This window comes from Arvicola amphibius, chromosome 6 (genome assembly GCF_903992535.2).
Source record: "Arvicola amphibius chromosome 6, mArvAmp1.2, whole genome shotgun sequence".
Lineage (NCBI taxonomy): Eukaryota > Metazoa > Chordata > Mammalia > Rodentia > Cricetidae > Arvicola > Arvicola amphibius.
In genome coordinates, this window is record NC_052052.2 from 90,127,428 (window position 1) to 90,150,108 (window position 22,681).

At 39.0% G+C, this 22,681-nt stretch overlaps 2 protein-coding genes across 4 annotated transcripts in view; one reads left to right on the plus strand and one right to left on the minus strand.

The window, feature by feature from the left end:
• Abi1 (abl interactor 1) overlaps positions 1-7,373 on the plus strand; it is an 88,330-nt gene extending 80,957 nt beyond the window's left edge. Inside the window, 3 exon segments of the mRNA XM_038334021.2 lie at positions 1,058-1,083; positions 1,085-1,244; positions 4,637-7,373. Of these exon segments, the coding sequence (XP_038189949.1) occupies positions 1,058-1,083; positions 1,085-1,244; positions 4,637-4,812 (362 nt within the window). The 3' untranslated portion in view covers positions 4,813-7,373.
• Positions 6,403-22,681, minus strand: part of Pdss1 (decaprenyl diphosphate synthase subunit 1) — a 36,323-nt gene continuing 20,044 nt past the window's right edge. For 2 of the 3 annotated variants that reach the window (XM_038334022.1, XM_038334023.1), the window contains 4 exons: positions 17,906-17,986; positions 17,679-17,792; positions 10,757-10,837; positions 6,403-6,851 (listed from right to left, as the gene is read on the minus strand). In XM_038334022.1, coding sequence (XP_038189950.1) covers positions 6,711-6,851; positions 10,757-10,837; positions 17,679-17,792; positions 17,906-17,986 — 417 coding nt within the window. In that variant the 3' untranslated portion in view covers positions 6,403-6,710. Of the gene's footprint in view, positions 6,852-10,756; positions 10,838-17,185; positions 17,321-17,678; positions 17,793-17,905; positions 17,987-22,681 lie in introns of all 3 variants that reach the window. The other variant, XR_005285848.1, reaches the window with a different exon arrangement.

A 22,681-nucleotide genomic window follows, 5' to 3' on the forward strand; every position in this document is an offset into this window, starting at 1 on the left:
CCCCAACTTTTAAAGGAATTTGTGGAGTAGAGTTTTGAGCATTAGTTGTGTTAGCTTTGAATTTCTAATACTAGAAGATTGGTGGCTCAATAAGTACAATTCTAGTCCCACACACCCATGTCACTGTTAATACCCTAGATTTTTTAAGCATGCATACACACACACCCTAGTCATCTAGAATCTGAAGTGTGATTCATTTTTATTGTTTGTTTATTTTTGTTTTTTTCAAAATACTACATCTTCAATATTTTATGTTTAAATCTGAATTGTGTTTAAATTAGAAAATTGGATCTTTAGGATCTGATCTCATCTCATGATTGTTTTATTAGTCATGATGCAGAATCTTAATTTTCTTTCTGCATTAAATTTTGACTATGAATATAACATTCCTTAAACATTTAATGCAGTTTTCTAGTTGGAAATTATTTTTTTGTTGTTTTTGTTAAAATTTAAATAGAAAACAAACAAACAAAACCTTACACAAAGATGCAAACCTGATACTACAGACTTTGCTTTTCTCCCTATTAAAGCAAAATAAATAATAAATAAATAAATATGTCCACTTGAGATGTAGTTTCTAGGGTACTAAGCTATTAAAAGCCAAAATTAATATATGTAGTAAAAACGTTAAAATTATTATGTGTAGTAAATTATATATTAATTTTTATGTAGTAAAAACGATCAAACCTCTAGTGTAAGATATTTAGCAGTATTCCAAATGACAGGGTTCATTAGGCTACTCTAGGCCTAGTGAAGCATTTGTTTTGACCTGAGTCTTAAGATAAGGAAAATTCTTTACTCCTGTATTTCTTATGAAAGTAGATCCTGTATCCTAACCTCTTGCATTCATTAATTTGTAGTACTTTTTATGCTGAATTTAGCTCATTTTATTATTGCAAAATTATGCTTAAAAGCAGTATGAACTTTAACACACCAAGCTTTTATTTCTAATCACTGCATGTTTTATATAATGCATGCTGACTGAGTTAGACTTTTGTTAAATTCTGTTCATTAAAATTTTTTCACTTAGATTAATAACTTGTTTGACTCCTTTTAGTTGCTGATAGCCCAACTCCACCACCGCCCCCCTCCGCCGGACGACATTCCCATGTTTGATGACTCTCCACCCCCTCCACCGCCGCCTCCGGTGGACTATGAAGACGAGGAAGCTGCGGTAGTTCAGTACAGTGACCCGTATGCAGACGGGGATCCTGCATGGGCTCCCAAGAACTATATTGAGAAAGGTGAGGTACTGCTACCATGATTTGAAGTCAATAATGCAATTATAGAGTTTATTTCTGTGAAAAAAATCCAGCGTTTTTTATCTGTCTTGCCAGTCAAGACGGGACTGCATATGCCTTGTGTTCTTCAGCAGTATGCAAAGGATTCTTTATGTTTTCAATTTAAATTCTTAGATTTCTTTTTTTTTTTAAACAAAATTTCTTTATTGAATCTTTGGAAATTTCACATCATGCATCCAGTTCCACTCACCTCCCTGTCCCTTCATATTCTTCCTTCTTACCCTGAAGCAGTCATCCAAACGAAAATTAAAAAACAAAACAAGCAAGCAAACAAAAACAAAAGAAAAAATAGAACAATAAAAGCAACCTCTTTGATCTTTCATCTTTCCTGCCTCTCCAACACCTCTTCGTTTGTCCTGGTGGCATTGGAACCACAGTGTACCCTTTTGACCAAATAACTACTTGTGAATGCTCCTTGCCGGGAGTCACTGGTCTGGTTCGGTGTTCCTGGTGCACCGTCATCTCTGGTCCTCACCAGAACATCTCTGGGGTATCCCAAGGCTGCCCCAAGTCTCGGAGATCCTGGGTTATCGTTCCACAGGACCAGTCCCTTCATGAGCTCCAGCAGGTCCTACAGGTTAGGGTAGATGCTAGTGTGGGCCATCCCCAGGCCCACAGTGGGAGCTGAGCTGGTCAATCTGGGCCACTGGGACTGTTAGATAGATGTATGCTTCTGACTTCAGATTGACTTGACTGTGTTTGTAGATCAGTTAAGGCACAAAACTGAGCTAAATGACTAAGCATTTCCCTCTGTCCCCACTTTTTCCCTTGTCACTTCTCTCTTCTGTTTCCCTCTTGCCCCCCCCCCCTTTATTCAAGGCCAGGTGTAGTTTAGATTTTGCTGGCTATATTGATTCAACTGTTTTGCATCTCAAAGTCACGAGTTTATTATATATGTGAGGTGATGTAGTTCAAAGTTGGGTGTTAATTTGTATGTGAGTAAATGTAGGTGTGTTCAGTAAACCTTTGCTTACAAAAATTGGCAGTGGGACGCTAGAGAGATGACTTAGAGTTTGGAGCATTTCTTGCTCTTGTAGAAGACCCAGGTTCAGTTCCCAGCACTCACATGGTGGCTCACACCCATCTATAACTCCAGTTCCAGGAGATTTGATGCATTCTGACTCCTGGCACCAGGCACACATGTGGTACACATTCAGATATGCAAACAAAATCACTCATACACAGAAAATAAGATTTAAATCTAAAAAAATGGTGATGGGTTAGACTTGGCAGTGGGCTATTGTTGACTTCTAGTGTAAATCAAATTAACAGTTAGCGGCTTAAGCTGGGCATGATTGCATAAACCTGAATCACAGCACCCAGGAAGCAGAGGCAGGAGGATCATTATAAATTTGACAACAGCCTCATCTGCATAGTGACTCTCTCATCCTTCTGCCATGGGAAGGAAAAGATTTAGTAAGATTATTGTCATAGTTAGGATTGGTGTTGTGGTAAAACAGCGCGACTGAAATCAACTGGGGGAGGAAAGGGTTTAGCCGAAACCTGGGAGCCATGGAGGAATGGTTCCTGGTTTACTTCTCTAGTTTGTCAGCCTACTTTCTTACTGCACCCAGGACCTCATGCCCAGGAGTGCACTGCCCACCATGGGCTGTGGTCTCCCACATCAATCACCAGTCAAGAAAATGCACCACAGACTTACAGGTCAATCTTATGGAGGCATTTTCTCAATGAAGAGTCTGTCTTCCCAGATATGTTCTCACATGTACAAATTAACATAGAACAGCAAGTACACATGTATTTAAAGTTGTAATAGCCACTTTTGTGAAACTTGTTTAATTTGGACCAACAGCTTATGACATGGCTTCTTGTTCTTATTGCTAACTCAAATTTAACCTAATGTATACTGATGTGATCCTATTCTCTGCATTAAACTAATAGATTTAAATTCCAGATAGCCTTACAGTACTACAGTAGTACTTACAGTAGTAGGAGATCTTGATTAGATCCAGGAGAATAGAATCAACATCAGATTATCATTAGTGGTTAAATAGCGCTAAGAGACATTATATGAGGAAGTATATACATTGAGATAAGACTATTACAGAGGAAACCTCGAAAACTGTGTGGTTCATTACCTTTCTGAGCCATTTGCATAGGAGGATCTAAGAGCATGAAATGGTTATCGTTTTGCTCAAAGACTTGACCATTTCAGGCATTTGTCAGCCAGTTTAAAGTCAATCTGTAGCACTGAGTCTCACCTCTGTGACTCTAGACTAGATACAAGAGTATTACCAAAGATTATGTGAAGAGCTTTTCTTAATTAGTAATTGTTAACCCCTTGCAAATCACTTGATCCTTTTAGCTTGTTATTTAGTCAGAGATACTTTTGATAGTGTTGTATTTTTAAGCCTTGATACACTATTGAGATCATAATCAGCATACTGTAATTCTGCTGTAGAGCTAAAAGGGAAGGAACTGGGCTTATTGGATCGCCTCACCACAGTGTTTTGTAAGGAGAAAAGACTGCCTAACTTAAAATGATGGCTCCTTCCGTACTTTTCCTATTTCACTAATTTAGTTTCTTAAGGGCAAAAATATAAGCATCATGTATGCTCATAAAATTCCTTATTTTTAAGAAAAAAGACTGCTATGAATATAAAATTAAAAAAATCACATGTTATAAATTTACTATTCATATATAGTAGAAAATCACATGTAATTTTAGAATTATGTTATAAAAATGGATTTAAGGAAATATTTAAATTCACAAAACAGTAGTATAGAAAGTAGTACATAAGTTGTTTGACCATTCTATAACATCTGGAAAGGATACTTTAACTGGAAAGGAAGAGTATTTTGAACTTGTATCACACTTTCTGAGTTTTCCCCTTACTTTTCCATCTTTAAAATTAAACTTTAAAGTGAGACTTATTTTAAACCTGAATGTATCCCTATTAATTAGCATAGAATTTTGAATACATAGACTTATCTCACAATAAGTAGATTTAATGTGTGGTATGGTCAGAATAGGTATGGTACTTTGCTTAGCTACTCCATGGATATTTGTCTGAATGAACAGAAGTAAATCCTAAGTTCAGCAAGTGGGTCTGTGGGAATGCCGGCTCCGATCCTAGGTCTGGAGATGTTGAGGCAGTGAGACCAGCCTAAGCAGAGCAAGACCAACCCAGCCAAATCCCAAGGTTTCGAAACTGTGACTTCATTTATTTTACTGGGAAGGGGACATGGCACAGTCTGTGTGAGGGTCCGAGGACGACCAGCAGTCAGTCCTGTATGTGCGACACAGACTTGTGTCGTGTCTAAACCTGAAGTCACTGTTGGAGACAGCACTCATGTTGTCCTCTTGTTCTCCACAGTTGTCGCAATATACGACTACACAAAGGACAAGGACGACGAGCTGTCCTTCAAAGAGGGTGCCATCATCTATGTCATCAAGAAGAACGATGACGGCTGGTTTGAAGGAGTTTGCAATCGAGTGACTGGACTCTTTCCTGGGAACTATGTTGAATCGATCATGCACTATACTGATTAGGTTTTTCTTTTCTTTTTCTTTTTTTCCTTCTCATGTAGGTTATTACTCCGTCATACTGTGGGACTATATGGTTAACAGAATTGTTTTAATGTTTAAAATGTGCCCATATTTTCAGGACAATGTTTTATTGGTATATTTGGATGTCTACCTGTAAGCATACATTTTAGAGGCAGTTCACATATTGCTGAACAGCAGTTTATACCAGAGACTGCCTGTAATTGATTTTGCATATGTGCTCACACCTTGATAACTTTATGACCAGCCTAAACATTCTGGGGATGTGGGTTATTATGTTTAACAAATCATGGTTCAGAATGCACCATTTCATGCTTCAGCGCAGCATGGTCACTAACATTCTGTCAGACTAATAGGAAATCAGAAAACTTAAGCGCTGGTGCTGGTCATACTTTTGATTTAAATTCTCATTTTTTAAGAATACTGTGTTTAAAGCATGCATAAAATTTTATGTATTGAAAGATACTTAACAATTCAAGATGCTTCCAATTTGTGTAACATTTATCTGGAGTACTCATATTTGAGTCTCTAAGTTCTTCATGTGAAATGAAAGATTATCTGTAATGTTGTAATTTGTATCTAAGTTTTTTAATGGGTGAAATTTGCATTATAAATTTTTCCATTCATAAATACATAAGTGAACCAAAGGATTTTGTCCTCTCCTTTACTGGTTTGCTTTAAACATGTGTGCTCGTGCGTATGCATGCACACATAATCCCAATACAAAAGGTTTATTGCAGAATTATGGCCCTATTTTCTCAGTGTATTAGCTTGGAAACGTGTGTCCAAATAGCATATGACAGAATTTTGCAGATTTTGGAGCTAAAACATTTTGTCAAAGTAAGCACATCATTCTGTAGGTAAAAATATAAAGGGATGCTACACCATTCCTGTGGTTTACTACACTGGTTCAGTGAAAGGAATCTCTTAAGTACTGTAAAAGTGAATGCAGTTAATTTGTGGATAGGCATATGTAATCCATTACACGGCACTAGCAACATACAATTGGAAAAGAAAGTAGGTCATGTATTACTTGTAAACAGGTAATAGGCAGGTTTGTATTGTAACTGAAATGCAACACATGCACTTTGTGTGTCTCCTTGATTTAAGGGAGGGTGAGAGAGATATTAGGGATATTTCTCTTGTATATAATTCTGTACTGCTTAGGTTATTACAGTAGATCACACAAGTGTGGGTTTCTGTGTATTGAGGATTACAGACTTATGACAGCATAGTAAATGGTGAGAGCAGTACAAAATATTTCTGAAAATTAAAGACCATTGTTTCTACCAAATCATCAACTATTTCATATATATTTTATTTACCTTTGTTATTTTTAAAGTATGTCATTAGTGATCAGATAGCTATATTATGCCTTTTCTTTTTGAAGCAGAATGTTTTCTTAATTTGTAAATAACCTGTTGTCTAAATTTTATCTACAGTCTTTTATAATAAACTATGTTCCTCTATGAAAAAAGTTGGATATTGTTAAAACATAACTAATGTGGATTTAAATTTTAAGTACAGACTTCAAAATTCTCTGACCTTTAATCTTATGAAACAAAGACAAACCACTTGAATTTTAACATTGATTATTTATTTGTGTAATGGCTTTCCATGTGGGCAGTAACAGTGTAAACAGTGCCACACATACCATCAGGATACCTCGATTAGACTTTACAGGACTATAGTGACACTGGTTTAATTACATTTAAAAAGTTTTCTGAAAAACTTTGCCAATAAAAAAAAAATTGCCCATCAATAAGGTTGAAATTATTTCCTAAAGTGATTTTTGGTTATCTGCACGTGAAGCAAATAGTGTTTCACAAAATTCATTAGGCACAGTCTGGTAAAATAGCTGCCGGAAAGAACAGAAAAGTTTGTCATTTATCTCTTGTGAGCACACTTTCTGAAAGCTGGATGAGGGCATCCCTTTCTGTGGATGGTCTAAGTTTCCTGATCTCTCTCACTGCTTCATGGCAGTACCGCTGGGCGAGGTAGGTTGTCTGCTGCACGCCATCACTCTACAGGAGACAAGAAGACAGAGATCACTGATCAGCTCCAGGAATGCGGCCACAATAGATCAAACAGTTTGAGATTAGATGAGCTGTACAGTTAGTAATCATACTATGTCCTGATGTTCTCTTTCTAGCAGGTGGCAGCTGCTTCCATATAGTCTACATCCTTTTTCATACGGGAGCATGCTTTAGTTTGGTCAGCGCACACAGAAGTCAGTTCTGTCAAGCAGCCAGCCATTTTCTGTTCCCTTTACTGAAGCATTAGAAGTTTTTCAGAGTTTTATCTATATAAAAGACTTTCCCATTTTAAAACGCAAACCCAAAGCGTTTGTGATGAAAATGCCCTTCATATTGGAAATGACAGCTCATCCCCAGCGTTTCCTAATCCAATCATGGTATCACTGTCTTCAGTTGGTCTGTGGATTACCTTTACTATCATGGAGGATTAACTTCTGATTTCCTCTTGTATGAGGACACCATTGCTCATGTCCTCTCTGTGCCATTAAAGATAGTTACATTCTGGAACTATGTTTCTAATGTTGGTTTTTTCTAGATGCCGGACATTAATAAAACATTTTTCCCTCTATGGAATCAAGTTGTATAATAAAGCACTTCCTTTCCATGGTTCTCTTATAGTTTTGGTTGGGAGACTAGCCTTTAGTGGCTGAGCCATCTCTCCAGCCCTTCTCCATGGCTCTCAATCACTGCTACTTCAATATAATATTCCTAGTATATGGCTGAAAAGCTTTGCTCAAAACAAGAGTTTAGTTTTCTGTGCCATCTTGCAAAGCAGCATGCTTTCTCTTGCCTGATGTTTAAACACATATACCTGCACAAATAACCTACTTCAAAGGTTATGTGAGAAACCACTTTATTTTCTTTTTGAGACAGCATTCTGGCTGGCCTAGAGCATACTAATAGATAAGGCTGGCCTCAGACTCACAGAAATCCACTGCCTTTGCCTTCCAAGTCCTAGGATTAAAGTGACTTCAGCTTAGCTAAAGATATAGCGAATGATTTACTTGGTAGAGAACTCCAGGTTCCCATACATACACATTGTTATGGATCCCTCATGCTGTTGCACCTCTTTCTCAATGTTACTCTTTTCTGCTTTTATGTAAACATTCCACTGACTCTTCCCTTTTTCTCTTCTCTTATGATCAGTACATGTACAAATTTAAATCTGGTCTGTTTATGAGAAATGATTTGTTTGCCTGACATAATGATCTCTAGTTCTGTTCATTTTCCTGCAAATATCATAATTTTATTTTTAAATATTTTTAAAGAATTATGTATATGCCTGTATGTGGGTGTGCCATGTAGACTAGAAGATGCCTCCGTTCCTGAAACTGGAGTCACAGGCAGCTGAGCTACCAGACGTAGGTGCTGTGAAGCAAACATATACGGTAGTTCTCTGCTGACTCCCACAGTGGCCACAGGAGTTTCTGTTCCCTTTCCCTGCACCCTCATCAGCCTTTATCATTACTTGTGTTCTTGATACTAGCCATTCTGATGGTGGCTAAGATGGAGTCTCAGTTTCAATGTGCATTCCCCTAATTGTTAAGAATGTTGAACACATTTCCAAATACTTACTGGCCATTTGTATTTCTTTTGAGAATCATCTGTTTAGTTCATTAGCCTACTTAGTAAATGCTTAAATTACCATTCAATTTTTTCAGTTCTTTATATATTTTTGGTATGAAATTTATACTGTGTATAGTTGGCAGTTTTTTTTATTGTGTATGTTGTCTGTTGATCTTGCAGAAGTTTATAATATATAATCCCATTTGCCAGTTGTTGGAATTATTTTCTGTTCTATTTGAGTCAAATAATAGGCTGGAAATGAGATGCTCAGTGGTGGAGCACTTGCTAATGTGCAAAGCTCTGCTTAGTATCTAGCACCAGGGAGGGTTTTTTTTTTTTAAGTCTTGTTTTAAGAATTTGTTGTCCTTATTTTCTATTCACATTGTCTTCTGCTCAGTTTTATTCAACTCTTTAGTACTCCTGAGCTGTCCACATATACTTTATTATAATAACTACAATTATTTTCCCGTTTCACTCAAGACCTTGATTAGCTTTCTATAACCATGTTTTTGGACACGAGCATATACATGTACAGATTCGTCATCATTCTCTAAACAATATCAGTTGCATTTATATCACAATTAGCTATTATAAACAATCCCCAAATGGTTTAAAGTATAAAGCAATGTTCTAACATTCTTTTATAAGTAGCTTTAAACACTCCTGCATCTTTGATATCCAAGGAGCGGTTCTGTAACCCTCAAAGGCACCAAAGGATGGCTGCACTATTTCTAAGGCTAGAGCCCCTCTGATGGATATTAGATCCGAGCGTTTTAATAGCACTGTCAAACACTCACTAACACTGGAAACATAATTACTTAGAATTTTTATTTTATTTTTTATTTATTTATTTTTTTTATTTTTATTTTTCGAGACAGGGTTTCTCTGTGGCTTTGGAGCCTGTCCTGGAACTAGCTCTTGTAGACCAGGCTGGCCTCGAACTCATAGAGATCCACCTGCCTCTGCCTCCCGAGTGCTGGGATTAAAGGCGTGCGCCACCACTGCCCGGCTCCATTTTTTTTTTATTTTTTTATTAGAATTTTTAATGTGTTATACTTGTTAGTAACACTTGTTTGTTTACTGTATTCCATGTATATAACCTGTAGCCTCCAGATAACTATGAATTTGGAAACTGATCATTCTTTACAAAAACATTCAATTTATGTGTTCAGTGTGTGGGTGTGGGCATGCACATGATAGGGCACGTGTGGACGGAAGAGGAAAACTTGCGAGAGTTTTCTACTTCCATCATGGGTTCCTTGGTCATCAGGCTTTGCAGCAAGTACCTTTACTCACTGGCACTGGAAATATTTATCTCATTGGCTCTGGAAATTATTTAAAAAAATAACACCTTGGGTATCTGTGAGAAAGTTCTGAAGATATGCAGCAATATGTTTAAAATAAGCCTCGAGGTCCTGAACAGAATAAATGGTTCTCCCTTTGAAAGAAAAACCTTCATGAATGTATAGTTCACTATGTTGGTTTCAAATTTTGTTCAATGACCCACTTACCTTTAGTAGGGAAGGCCACTGTAACTGTCTAGTTATAGGAAGAAAGCTTTGGACAGGGCTGGGGCCGGCCCCAGACAGAGTACAGTAATGAAACTCATGAACACATCAAAGCTTATTCTAGCCTAGCAGGTCTCATTGGCCTTGACTACATTGGAGTATCACTGAATAATTTAATAATTTAATATATTAGTTGAGCTTTCTTCGGTTAATGAGATGGCTCAGTAGGTGAAGGAGCTCGCTGCCATGCTTAAGCAAATTCAACCTCTTAGGACGCACATGGTGCAAGATGAGAACCAATTCCTGCAAGTACAGTGCACAGGCACTGAAATTAATGTAAAAGTAGATGAGTGGTTTTTTGGTTATTGTTTTTTTTTTTTATGAACTTTCATAGTTTTTGTCAAACTAAGCAGGGGTTGACCAACTTGTCTCTGTATCTAAAAATTTTTTTGTAACTACCTACTGTTGCCTTCTGTATTTTTAAATGGTCTTACCAGTGTGTGTGTGTGTGTGAGAGAGAAGATGCCTCAGTTAGTAAAGGTGCCTAAGGTGCCTGCTGCCAAACTTGATTGATCCCTGAGACACACATGGTAGGTGGCGCACACCTTTAATCCCAGCACTCAGGAGGCAGAGGCAGGCGGATCTCTGTAAGCTTGAGGCCAGCCTGGTCTACAAAAGCTAGTTCAGGACAGGATCCAAAGCTACAAATAATCTCTGTCTTCAGAAACAACAACCACCAAAAAAACCATCACCAACAACAAAAATCTCTTAGCAATTGCCCTCTGACTTCCACATGCATACGCACAACAGTAGTCTTACCTGTAATACATATTGTCGGGCTCTGTCCACATCCCCTGGCAAGCTGAACCGCCTCATTATCATAGCATTCATTTCTGGGAACTAACCATAAAGAAGGGAAATCTATTTATTATTCCTAGAGGAATGAAGAATTTTAATACTTGTTTGTAATTATATAGAAAAATGGATACTGGAGATAGCTCAACAGTTAGGAGCACTTGGTGCTCTTGCAGAGCACCTGCATTGGGTGTGAGCTACATCATGCAGCCTACCTTGGCCTCCAAGGGCCCTGCACATATGTGGTGCACATACAGACAAGCAGGCATATACGCATCAAACAGCCTAATTATTCTATCCGTAGTTCAGTTTTGAGTGCATTTCAGGATTTCAAAGTACTGTACTTTGAGGTTCCCTCAATTCTGATTCAGTAGGATATGACTTGAGAATGCCTTTTAATGCATTTCCAGGTGATGCCGATACTGCTGGTCTAGCACCACTGCTCTAGGAAGGGGTTAGGAATTAAACACTGTTGACAGCCACCGTCATCATTTGCTTGTATACAGGGCAAATCTGATTATACTGATGTCAGGATTACGAGAACTTCCATGATTTTTTAATGCATAGCAAAGCTGAGATTCATTGGATTGGAGGAGATAGGGGTTATCAGCCAGCCAGGTCAGTGTCCTGAATGAAAAGATCAGAGGGTGTAGGGTCAGGTCAGCATGTCAGAGCTTTGCTTTCATCCCTAACACCACAAGAAACAAAAACTCATGGACTTGGAGACTTCATAGGGGGGAAATCGTTTTTTCTGCTTTTCTAGGTTTACTGTTTGGTCCAAGAACTAGCTCACTGGAGTGTCAGATAGGAGAAAAGGGTGGAAGTGCCACAGGGTCTGAGAGAACCGACTCCTGCAAAGCCCACTCAGCCACGGTCTCCCCGCCTGCGTGTAGGTACATGATATGAGATTTTTAAAGGCCTTAACAAAAATGTCTTCTGTCCTTTTCACTTCTTAGCAGTTATTTAGGAGAACGGCTACCATCACTAGGAAAAAGCCAGGACAACACAAACATCACTTCTAGACCCAGGTTCCATGTCCAGGTTCTGCCAGCAACCACCCTAGCTTGGAATTTCTTAATTTTTAGCAGCTTGCAGTTCCATGTAATAAGAGGGAGGGTGTGCCTGCCCCAGACATCGATGCTTACAGCATTTTCCCTGGCACAGTGCCTGAAGGACGATATAAGCTGTCCTGTAACAGTGACCATGGGATTTGCAGAAGAGAACAGGGCTTACAGAGAAGTCCTAACCAAACAATAAGTGGTATTCTTGCCCTAGAAAGGTATGTATGTGAAAACAAAGTTGTCAACATGTAAAGGCAGCGAAAATGCCTACAGAATTTAAGGAGCCAGCAACTCGTTAGTTCTTAAGAATTTGCATTAGTCTTTTAAGAATAAAACTTTTTATTTTTTAAATATTTTAAAAATTAGGTCTTAAGAATAAAAGCATATTAATGAAAACATATAAAGAAACAAATCAAGAAATCAAGTCAGATAATTCTGGTGGTTAAGAAGTCAAATCCTTAGGCATTTCTTTCAGTTTTTAAAGACTTCACCCCCACCTGGCTATTTCTAGGCTATATCCTAAAGCAGATGTGGTGGTGGTGGTGTCTTAGGCATCCAGTAAAATTACCCTGTTTTTGATACATGAGCTTTTCTTTTATTAGTATGAGTTAAGTGTGATAAAATATGCTGATGTGTAGTTTCTCTGGTGCTTTTACTGTCAAAACACCAAGAAAGCAAAATTTTAAAGAAAATTAAATTGCAGTGAACACCAACAACTACATTCCTTTGAAATAGCATGCAAATTTTAATATGTAAATATCAAACTTCTGGAAGCCTGTCCTTACCACCTCCCCCATCCCCCCACACGTGGGGGAGAAGTGAGAAACAGGAACATGGCTCTTGCCCCAGATTCAGGGAGAAGACAATTTTGATGAATGTGTCTTTTGCTTGCTCACGCTGTTTTACGGTAGGAAAGCACCTGTGAGTGAGTATGATGCTAACTCTGAAATCTGCTTATAAAGCTGCAAGGGGGATTGAGGATGAGTCGGCCCCAGACCTGGAGAATTCTGACACCAAAGAGTCACCACAATAGCATAAGCCTGAGCATCTGGTGCAGGGGCTGGTGATGGCAGTTGGAAATATGGCTGCAGCCTGACATTTAGGTCTAGTGACTTATCAAGTAACAAAGCAGATGAAAGGAAAGTTTTTAAAAAGAACTTTTAAACTAATGTAATCTCACCCAAAAAGGAAAATTTTGTTTCTGAGTATTTCACAAGCATTTCTCATGTCATTGAAACATAATGTGACTACAGTAGATCTTTGCTTAAGTATAAATAGGAAGGAGCAATGCTACAACATGGAAACACCATACTAAATAAGCAAATACTTAAAAAGAAATGTCCAAGAAAGACCTATACCCTCTGCATATATTGGAAGTCTACTGGTGGTTACTTGGGGCTAGAGTAAGGAAAATGGGGGAGTAGCTACTGATGGGTACAGAGTCTTATGAGGCTGATGGTGCCTGCTATGACTGGAAATCAGGTTCAGTTCCCTAGCATGAGAACTGTAACTCAATGAAATTATTTTCGTTAAATTTTCTGTATTCAGGATTCCTCTATACTGCAACCTGTCTCAGTGCATTTAATGTGGAGTGTAAGAATCCACTCGCGCTACTTTGCTATTCCAGATGAAACAAAACATGACTATCTGCTTAGTTATCTAAGGCTTCGTGAATTCACTAAATATGCACTAATGCTACAGGTGGGCACGCCAGTTACTGCTCAGCTGCCTGTTCCCTCACAAAGTACTCAATGTTTTCCTTCTAAAATAAATAATTCACGGAGCGATGACTACAAAAAACCAGAAAGATAATATGATGATAAAAAAATATATAGACGAAATAGAAAGCCGGACGATTTTCTCCCATTGTTTTCCAACATGAGGTATCACTGTGTCTTACTCATGTTCCATATTTGTGTGATTAAATATTATCTTTAGGGAAGGGAACCAGCAAATCTAAGCAAGGAAAAAAAGGACAAACATTGCTAATCAATTCTTTACTTGTTGGGGCATCACAAACAGCAAAAAATAACTGTAAGACATTATTATAACCAAACTTCAGAAAATGCGCATTCAAACTTCCATGGGAATTCATATTGAGACAAATCATAAAGCCTGAGACAGAAAATTCAGGTAGATGTTACTGTGTTACTGTACAAGGATTCTAAAGAAAAAGGATGGAGATTTGTTTAGGATAAATGGATTTCTTGTTTCAGTGTATAATTCCATTACAGACAGAGCCTCTGGCTCTGGTTTGCACTTGTGAATAAGGTCTTTGACAATGTTTTTGGATTTTTTGTTTGTTTGACAGAATCTCATGTGGTCCAGGATGGCCTTGAACTCACTATGTATTGAATTCCTGGTCTTTCTGCATCGACCTCCCAAGTGCTGGTGATGGAGCCCAGTGATTTGTGCATGCTAGGCAAGTACTCAACTGAGCTCAAGTTTTTGCTCTTGAAGAAAACAAAATATTTATACAAGAATATACTAATCACTGGACCTCTTCAGAAATCCTGAAACATTTGTGTGTGTGCGTGTGTGTGTGTGTGTCACAATGCACACCAAGAATCAAACCCAGGGTCATACACATGCCAGATAATCTCTACCACGGAGCCATAGCCTCCTGAAACACCTTGACCATCAGGAACAAATGCCTGAACAATGGCCACCAGAAAATTCTTCTCAAAGGTATCAAAAGTAGGAGAATCAGTCAACTTAGCCCAGCAAGCTATAATATCAAGCAGCATTAAAAAGGAAAAGGAAAGCCAGGTTTGGTGGGCTATTATACTATGACTTGGGAGGCTGATGCAAGGAGACTGCCACCAGTTTGGAAAAGCCTAGGATCTCAGAGCAAGACCTTCAGTGTTATGCAGATGGATTAGTTCAAAGACAAATTTGTGGACAAGACACCAGCCCAAGGAAGGGTTTACAAATATCTCACAAGTACTCTAGTGAATGTGCTTGTTAATCACTAACAATAGTGGATACTGTGTGCAGTATATCTTCAGTGCTATGACATACCAGTTACCTGGTCTGTGGGTAGACCTACTGGGTACTATTATCCACACCGTTAGTTGCAGGAGCAACTCAAGTACAGTAAAATGAATGCCACTCATAGAAGACTTGGGAAAGATGGCCTTCTGTGCCATCTACCAGATGTTCCATTTTGGCCAGACATGAGCATCATTTTCATTTATAGAACAAACAGTTATCTATCACAAAGCAGAATTGTGAGATCAGGATCAATGTAAGAAAGCCTCCTTTATAAACTAAAATAAACACAGTTTTATTAAAGCAAGATACTGTATAATCCTGCATTATTTTCTGAAATTGATTTACCCAAAGTTATTTTAAGCCCCATGAACTTTTGACAGATTTCTTGCTAAGAAACTCTTTTTAACAGTATAATCCATAAAAGATCCTAAACTCAGGGTTTTGAGAACAATTTATGAATACATGCTTGACTAAGTATAAATATATATTTGATTAACTTTTGGTCCATTTGCCAAAATGTGAAATGAGTTCTGTCCAGAGATTGTTCCTGCTCAGCTTCATCATGTGTTTCCTTCCGGAGGCTGCACTATGCCTTCTAACTCTTTCCCACTGCCTCACAGGCAAACCAAGAAAAGTGCTGTTTGGTCAGAATAACTGGGTGACTTGTGACTCTGGGATTTTCCAGTAAGCACACATAAAACCACAGTTTGGGTAACATTCTGTTCCTTTTCCTTGCTCCTACTTCAAGAACAATTAGCCAACCAACCAAATATAAAGCCTCAGCAATTTCCAATCTGCTGTGTATTATAGACAGGTCAATCATAACCTGTGCATTCCGTTTCTTTTCTCATTTTGTCCCATTATATTTGAATGCATATCAGCTATTAATCCTTTGTGTAGAGGAAAGTAAACTGGATCCTTTAGAAATGATGTAATGAAACAAAAGAAGCCAGTCTATTCCATTTGTTTCACGGAGCTCATGAACAACATTTATAATTGTTGAGATTTCTAAAAGCAGAACAACCAAAACTCTTCATAGACTAAGTCAGGGAAAGGCTCAGGGCCCAGCTGCACCTTTACTGAGCTTTACTCATGCACACTAACTGTGAGTGAGATGATGAAGGCCTGGAACTGTACAAGAAATGCTGGCCAATGACTAATTTTTCTACTGTCAGATATACCTTCATTTATTTATACTCACATGACTCAGGAATACTGTATATGTGCAGGGGGTTATGGCCTAACATAAAATGTTCCTTACTAAAGCTTTAATGTACAAAAGGTTTTCTTAAAATGGTTTTTCAACTTGGCATATGTATTAATAATCTTCCTGAATATTGGGCTAGTGAGTTAATAAGTCTCCATCTCATGGGAAAAGGGACCCACCATTCGTAGCATGTGTATATTTTGTTGTCATTTTTTAATATCTGAGTTTTGTAGCCTAGACTGTCCTCAAACTCATGATCCTCCTGCATCAGCCTCTGGGTGTTGGGGTTACAGGTCTGTGCTATTATATCTGAACTGCACACCTTTCGCTTAACTTGGCCTCAAAATTGTGAGAAGACGTAGCGCAGTAATGATGACAGAAGTTTCTGAGTGCCCCATCATCTCTGTTCAGTATTTACTCTTCAGTTGACTGAGAATGTCCATGGTACCCAGGCCAGCCATCCAGACATCAGCATCAGCCTCCTCTAGGATGAATCACTATCACCCATAGTAGCTCTGCTAGAAAAGAGGGTGAAAATCATCTCTTCCCTTTTTCAAATCAGAAATTAATCATAAGGAAGGTCATTGGTTTTATTATCAAAATGGAGCTATTTTGTTCTAGAGATGTTATGACTTACATGTTAAAGAAAGAATACAAGCACAATTTATGAGAAGAATGATAAAAGTTTGTCATCCCCACCTTGGTTTTTTGAGACAGGGCTTCTCTATAGCTTTGGTGGTGTCCTGAAACCTGTTCTGTAGACCAGGCTGGCCTCAAACTCAGAGATCTACCTGCCTCTGCCTACCAAGTGTTGGGAATAAAGGAGTGTGCCACCACCTCCCGAAAATTTTTAAAATTTTAGAGCAAAAAGGGAGTTGGTGATGATCACCTTATTACACTGATAAATAGCCAATTAAATACCACTCAGATGAATATTTGTTTTAAACACACCGCATTACAGCTAATGGCCCATTTATTCCAAGTAGCATCTGGCATAGCCAAAAGCATATATATGGCTAGGGTCCAGAAGATGCTGTGAAAATGGCTGCTTTGACAGTCATTGCAGCATCTTTGACACTTCCTAAGCATCTCATGTATATTTAAGAACAACAGGATAGCAGCTTTACTTACTTCCTTGACAGTCTCTCAATCTGGAAAAGGAAGGAACTATGTGGTCCTAGTGCATTGACTTCTTCACATTCTGAAGCAATGGCTGAGGCTCCAAGGCTTCTCTCAAGGTGCAAAAGTTCCATTAAATTCCTAGAACTTACGAATTTCTCACACTTAGACACCCTTGGCACTTCCTGTACCTTTAAGAGGCTTTGAGTCACACCTCTGTCAAGCTTGTAACACCCAAAACATATTAAATCCCACTAGCCCTTTCTGATTTACAAGATAATGAATATTACATCAACTAGCCCTTACAACAACTAAAGAGATTACAATCTGTGTTCACTGATAAGGCTTACAGAAGTATAATTACACCCTAACATCTCAGTTAGGAAACCAGGATAAAATCTGTGGTCCCTTATCTAAATGCCTCCAGTGTTCTTTATCTTACAGTTCATCAGCTATGCCTATAGGTGCAGCTCCTCAGCAGTATCTCAAAGACAATATAACCTACCTGCTGGCAAGCAAACAAGACAGGGCCAGTGGCTAAGCCTAGCTTCAGGTCTGCGGAAGTTGGCTTGCCCATCTGGTCAGAGCAGGAGGTGAAGTCCAATACGTCATCTATGAGCTGGTGAAAGGAGAAATGAGTCATACCCACCATTCTCCCTGCTTTGAGCTCTACACCGAAGGCAATGCTGGCTGTGCCTACCCTTCACCATTCCCACAAACAGGCAGACTGACCTGAAAAGCTATTCCAACATTTTTCCCATACTGATATGCAATCTCATGCACCACTGGATCAGGGCAGCCCAGGACAGAGACCTGAAATAAAAAAACAGATTCTGGTAAGCTGGGGGCTGGAGAGATGGCTCAGCGGTTAAGAGCAGTGACTGCTCTTCCAGAGGTCCTAAATTCAATTCCCAGCAACCTGTGGTGGTTCACAGCCATCTGTAATTCTTCTGACCTACAGGCAGGATACTAAATAAATAAATAAATAAATAAATAAATAAATGTATGAATGAATGAATGAATAAAAAAGATTCTGGTAAGCTGTAGCATCCAGACACAACACAAGGCAGCTGACCCTGAAGAAAGAGCTACTTACACATCCCTTAAGAAACAAGCCTATGTTACAATTGGGATGCTGGCACCTAAAGGAGACCAAACACATTAAAAAGTGGTGTTTTCTTTTTATACAGTTCTGAGAATAGAGTCCAGGGCCTCATGCAAACTAGGCAAGCACGCTACCATCCAGGCACAACCCCAGCCCATTTTCTTCACTTATTTAATATTTGTGAGTGTGCATGATGTGTGTGTGTAGAATGTGGGTGCCACTGTTGTCTCTTCTCCAGCTTTAAATGGAGTCAGGGACTGGATTTGTGTTGGCAGGCTTCCTTCCTCCTCCAGTTCTTTCAAACAAGATACAGTCTTCCAAAGAACCATAAGCAAAAATTCTAATAAGCTAAGCCAATCTTTCTGGTATACAAAAAGATCCCATTGTGTAAAATGCTGGCTCCCAGCACTCAGTGCAATTGTTGGATTTAATGACCTCTGAGGAGTCACCCTCATTTCAGCGGTAGAATCTCATCTATACAACAATCATCAACATCTATATGAACACCTCTTCATCAGTGGGTCAGTTTTGGTGATCACACTTTTTCCTCGTGATCCTTCTACCTCCACCTCCTTCAGCAAATAAAACCGGTATGTGCCACCACAACCAGCTACCCTGTTTCTCAATGCAGCTGTTTCTTGCTGTCTGTTAACAGCCTCAATCTCAGTCTGGACTTACTATGTCTTCATTATGAGAAGGATCCTCCCTGCATCTACTGTTTCTATCCCTCTCTCATCAGAAGTAATTTAACTGTATTAGAACTGTTTGATTATACCCCGACCCTTCCAAAAAGGAGAGAAGTAGGACTTCTAAAGCCTCAAACAGAATTTGATTAGTGCTGAGCATGCTAATCTACACTACTTCCTGCTGCACTGTTGAGCATGCTAAGCAGGCTCAGCCACATTTTCAGAAATCAAGGACAGGGAAAGAATAAGAGGGGAACTGGGGAGACATTCTGCTCAATTTGAAAGGAAAGTCTATGCTGAAGCTCAGCAAGGAAGCCAGATGAAATAGGTCACTGGTGATAAATAACCACTCTGCCTATTTCTTTGGTTCTCTATTGGAGACCACATCCTTCCTACACATCAGCATGGGAAGGTGGGACAAGCTCTCCAGAAGCCTGCAAAGCTGGAGGTATGCCTCTAACAACTACCAGTGACTTTTCTGCTGCCTGATCCTTCTGTTTCCTCACTTGTAAAGTGTACAAATTAAACTCTTACCTCTTTAGAATGGAGAAATTTGCCATTAATGACTCTCCTTCAGTGCTGTGGATACAGCTCAGTAGGAAAGCATTTACCTAGCATATTGGTTTGGGCTCTAGCACAATAGGCAGAATAAAAGGGAAAAAGAAAGAAAATGAGCCTCTTGTTTAGCTGGATATGGACACGTATATCTATAATTCAGGCATTCAAGAGGTGAGGCAGGAAGACTGCAAATTTGAGGCTAGCCTAGGCTACACAGTTGAGTCAGAAAACAAAATAACCCCTTTCTCTTCTCTGCATCCACAGGATGCAGGCAGGAGGATCTGCTAGCTATAATTTTTGTTGTTTTCCCTTTTGGTGCTGAGGATCAAGCCCATGGCTTTGAAGTGCTCTAGTACTCTGCCCACTTCAGCCCTGGCAATACTTTCTGATGACTTAATAGAGTATGCAGCTGTAGTGCTGGCAGATCAGGATTCAGAGGCACACACCAGAAAGGCCAGACAGACACCCGAGTGAATAATAAAGTCTTAACTGTTTTCAAAGGCAAAGACCTATAATCCATGGCCTCTGAGGAAGGGCTCTTTTCAACTATTATGTGAGACCACATGGAGGTCAATTTAGAAAAGAAGTCAAGATATGCACCAAGCTGGGTCAGAGTGAGAGAAAGACAAGGGTCAGACAGCTGGATATGCTAAACTCAGAACAAAATGATCCCACTCCCCAATCAGAAAGAACTAATAATGAAGCAATCTGCAGTAGTGAGATTAATGCTGTCTTCTAAACATAAAGTCAGATACCCAGAAACAGAAACTTCCTTCAAAAAAAATAATAAATGGAAAAATGTCTTTTTAAAATCAACGAATTATCACTTGTGGTACACGGAACTAGCATTAGAACTTACTTAGGTTTCACAATAGCTCATAAATACTTTTGTGGCTAATGATAAAATCTAACCAATTCTGGGTATTCACCATGCACTATCCTAAAATTTCTTATATACTTACTTATGAGCTTTGAGGACTGAGGTGTTGACTATTCCAGGAGTTACATAGCTAAGACATGCAGAAATCAGAACCTAAATCCAAATGCCTGACTCTAAAGAGTGTTCTCTTAATCAGTCAGCACTGCTGCTTCTAATGACACACAACTGAAGCCAGAAGGGGTCAAGAAAGTCGCCCAAGCCTGCTAGCACAAGCTGAGGTCTGTCTGCACTGTGTCCCTTCCTGGCTTATATATACTAACCCAGCAATGGACTCCTTATTGACTTAGAGTCAAAATTCTTCTTCAGCTTGAAGACCACTGTAAAGAATGTTGGTTCTCCTAACTAGGTTAAGGGACAGAAAACAACTGTCACAAGGATAAAATCAGATACAATATGGTACAATGAACAAAATGGCAAGAAGGCAAGCTGTATGATACTGCTTGTATTCAGCACCAGAAAGATCCCCACATCTTCCTGGAGGTGGGTGGAGTATGAAAGATGATCAAAGAAAGAGGAGCTCGACTGTTTTACCTGAAGTAGATGCCACTTGAAGACATTCTATAACACCATTCCCGCAAACCTCATCTCAGAAAGACTGAGAAGCACTGTCTGAACTGGAGGGGGCAAAGTTTGAGAAGAATCTCTTATCTTTGGAATGTATACTCATACCACTGTAAGATTAGAGATATTTTCTGATGGGTAAATAGTAGGTATTATCATCTTATTTGTTTAAAATAGAGTAGACACTGTGGTGGCATACATCTTTCATCCAGCACTTAGGGGGCAGAAGTAGGGATATTTTTAACAGAGAGTTCTAACGTAGAGTCCAGATCACCAGGACTATGTAGTGAAGCCCTTGTCTCAAAACAAAACAAACAAACAAAAGGGTTAGAAGGGCTGGAGAAGACTGCTCTGTCGTTAAGAGCACTGGCTGCTCTTCCAGAGGACCCAGGTTCAATTCCAACATCCACACAGTTGTTCACAACCACCTACATCTCTAGTCTCAAGGTATCTGACACCCTGTTCTGAACTCAGTGGGCACTACATACACATGATGCACAGACACACATGCAGGCAAAACACCCATACACATGAAAAAATAAAAACATTATAAAATACTGTAGAGACTTTGAGTCTGTACTATTATAGACAAATATGCTAAACAGGTAGAGAGAAAATAGATGCAACATAGTATCACAAAGATGTAGAGGTGACACTATGCATCAGTAATCTCAATAATCCAGGCTGAAGCAGGAAGACCATGGGTTGCAGGCCAGTTTAGAATTCAGGGCAAGATTTTGCCTCAAACAAAACATAACAAGCCTCCTGCAAATACACAGTATAAATATATAAAAGACATGGACAGTTAAAAACAAAGAGATATGAAAACAGACCTTAATCATAAATACTCTTGCCCCAAAACCTGGCAACCTGGGTTTGATCTCTAGAAGCCAGATAAAGGCTTCCACAAACCATGTGCTGTGCCATTTAGGTACCTTTCCAAATACTTATATAATAAAAAAAAAAAAATCAAAACAAAATAAAAAGTCAAATAGTCCTCAATGATCTGAACATTATTTAGATTTACTCAATGGCTGACAGTAATGCACATGCATTATGCAAGGAGATCTGATGGTATTTAACAAAATTACACATATACTGCCTTGAAATTTATACCAACACACACATACACACACACACACACACACACACACACACACACACACACAGAGTAATGGTAGTGTAGCTTATGACTGTCTAATACTAGAAACCTAAATGTCTGTATACAGGAGACTGACTGAACAAGTGATTTTAATATCATTCAAAGGCTCAAAGCAGTTTTTCCAGCCAGCCCCTCTCTGGATTTTAGGATTTCTTTTGGTTAAAACATAATAGGTAGATAAAAAGGGGTGGGGAGGCAAGTAAGGGGAAAATGGTGTCGTTAGTAGCCAAAATAAAATTCGATAAGCTTTCTTTAAATTCTCACAGCATTATGGACTCCCAAGACTTCTGTAATGATCTTCATCTCCAATGTTTTGTTTGCTTGTTTATTTGTTTTTACAGTCCCTTCCCTGTCCCCGCACACTCCTGCCCATCACTAAGGACAGAACTCCCATGGAGAGCAGCTTGCCATAGCACATGGAGCTGCAGCGAGACTAGGGCGTCATCTCCAGACTCTCATCTCCCCTTTGGCACATCTGATTTCCTGTGCATGAATG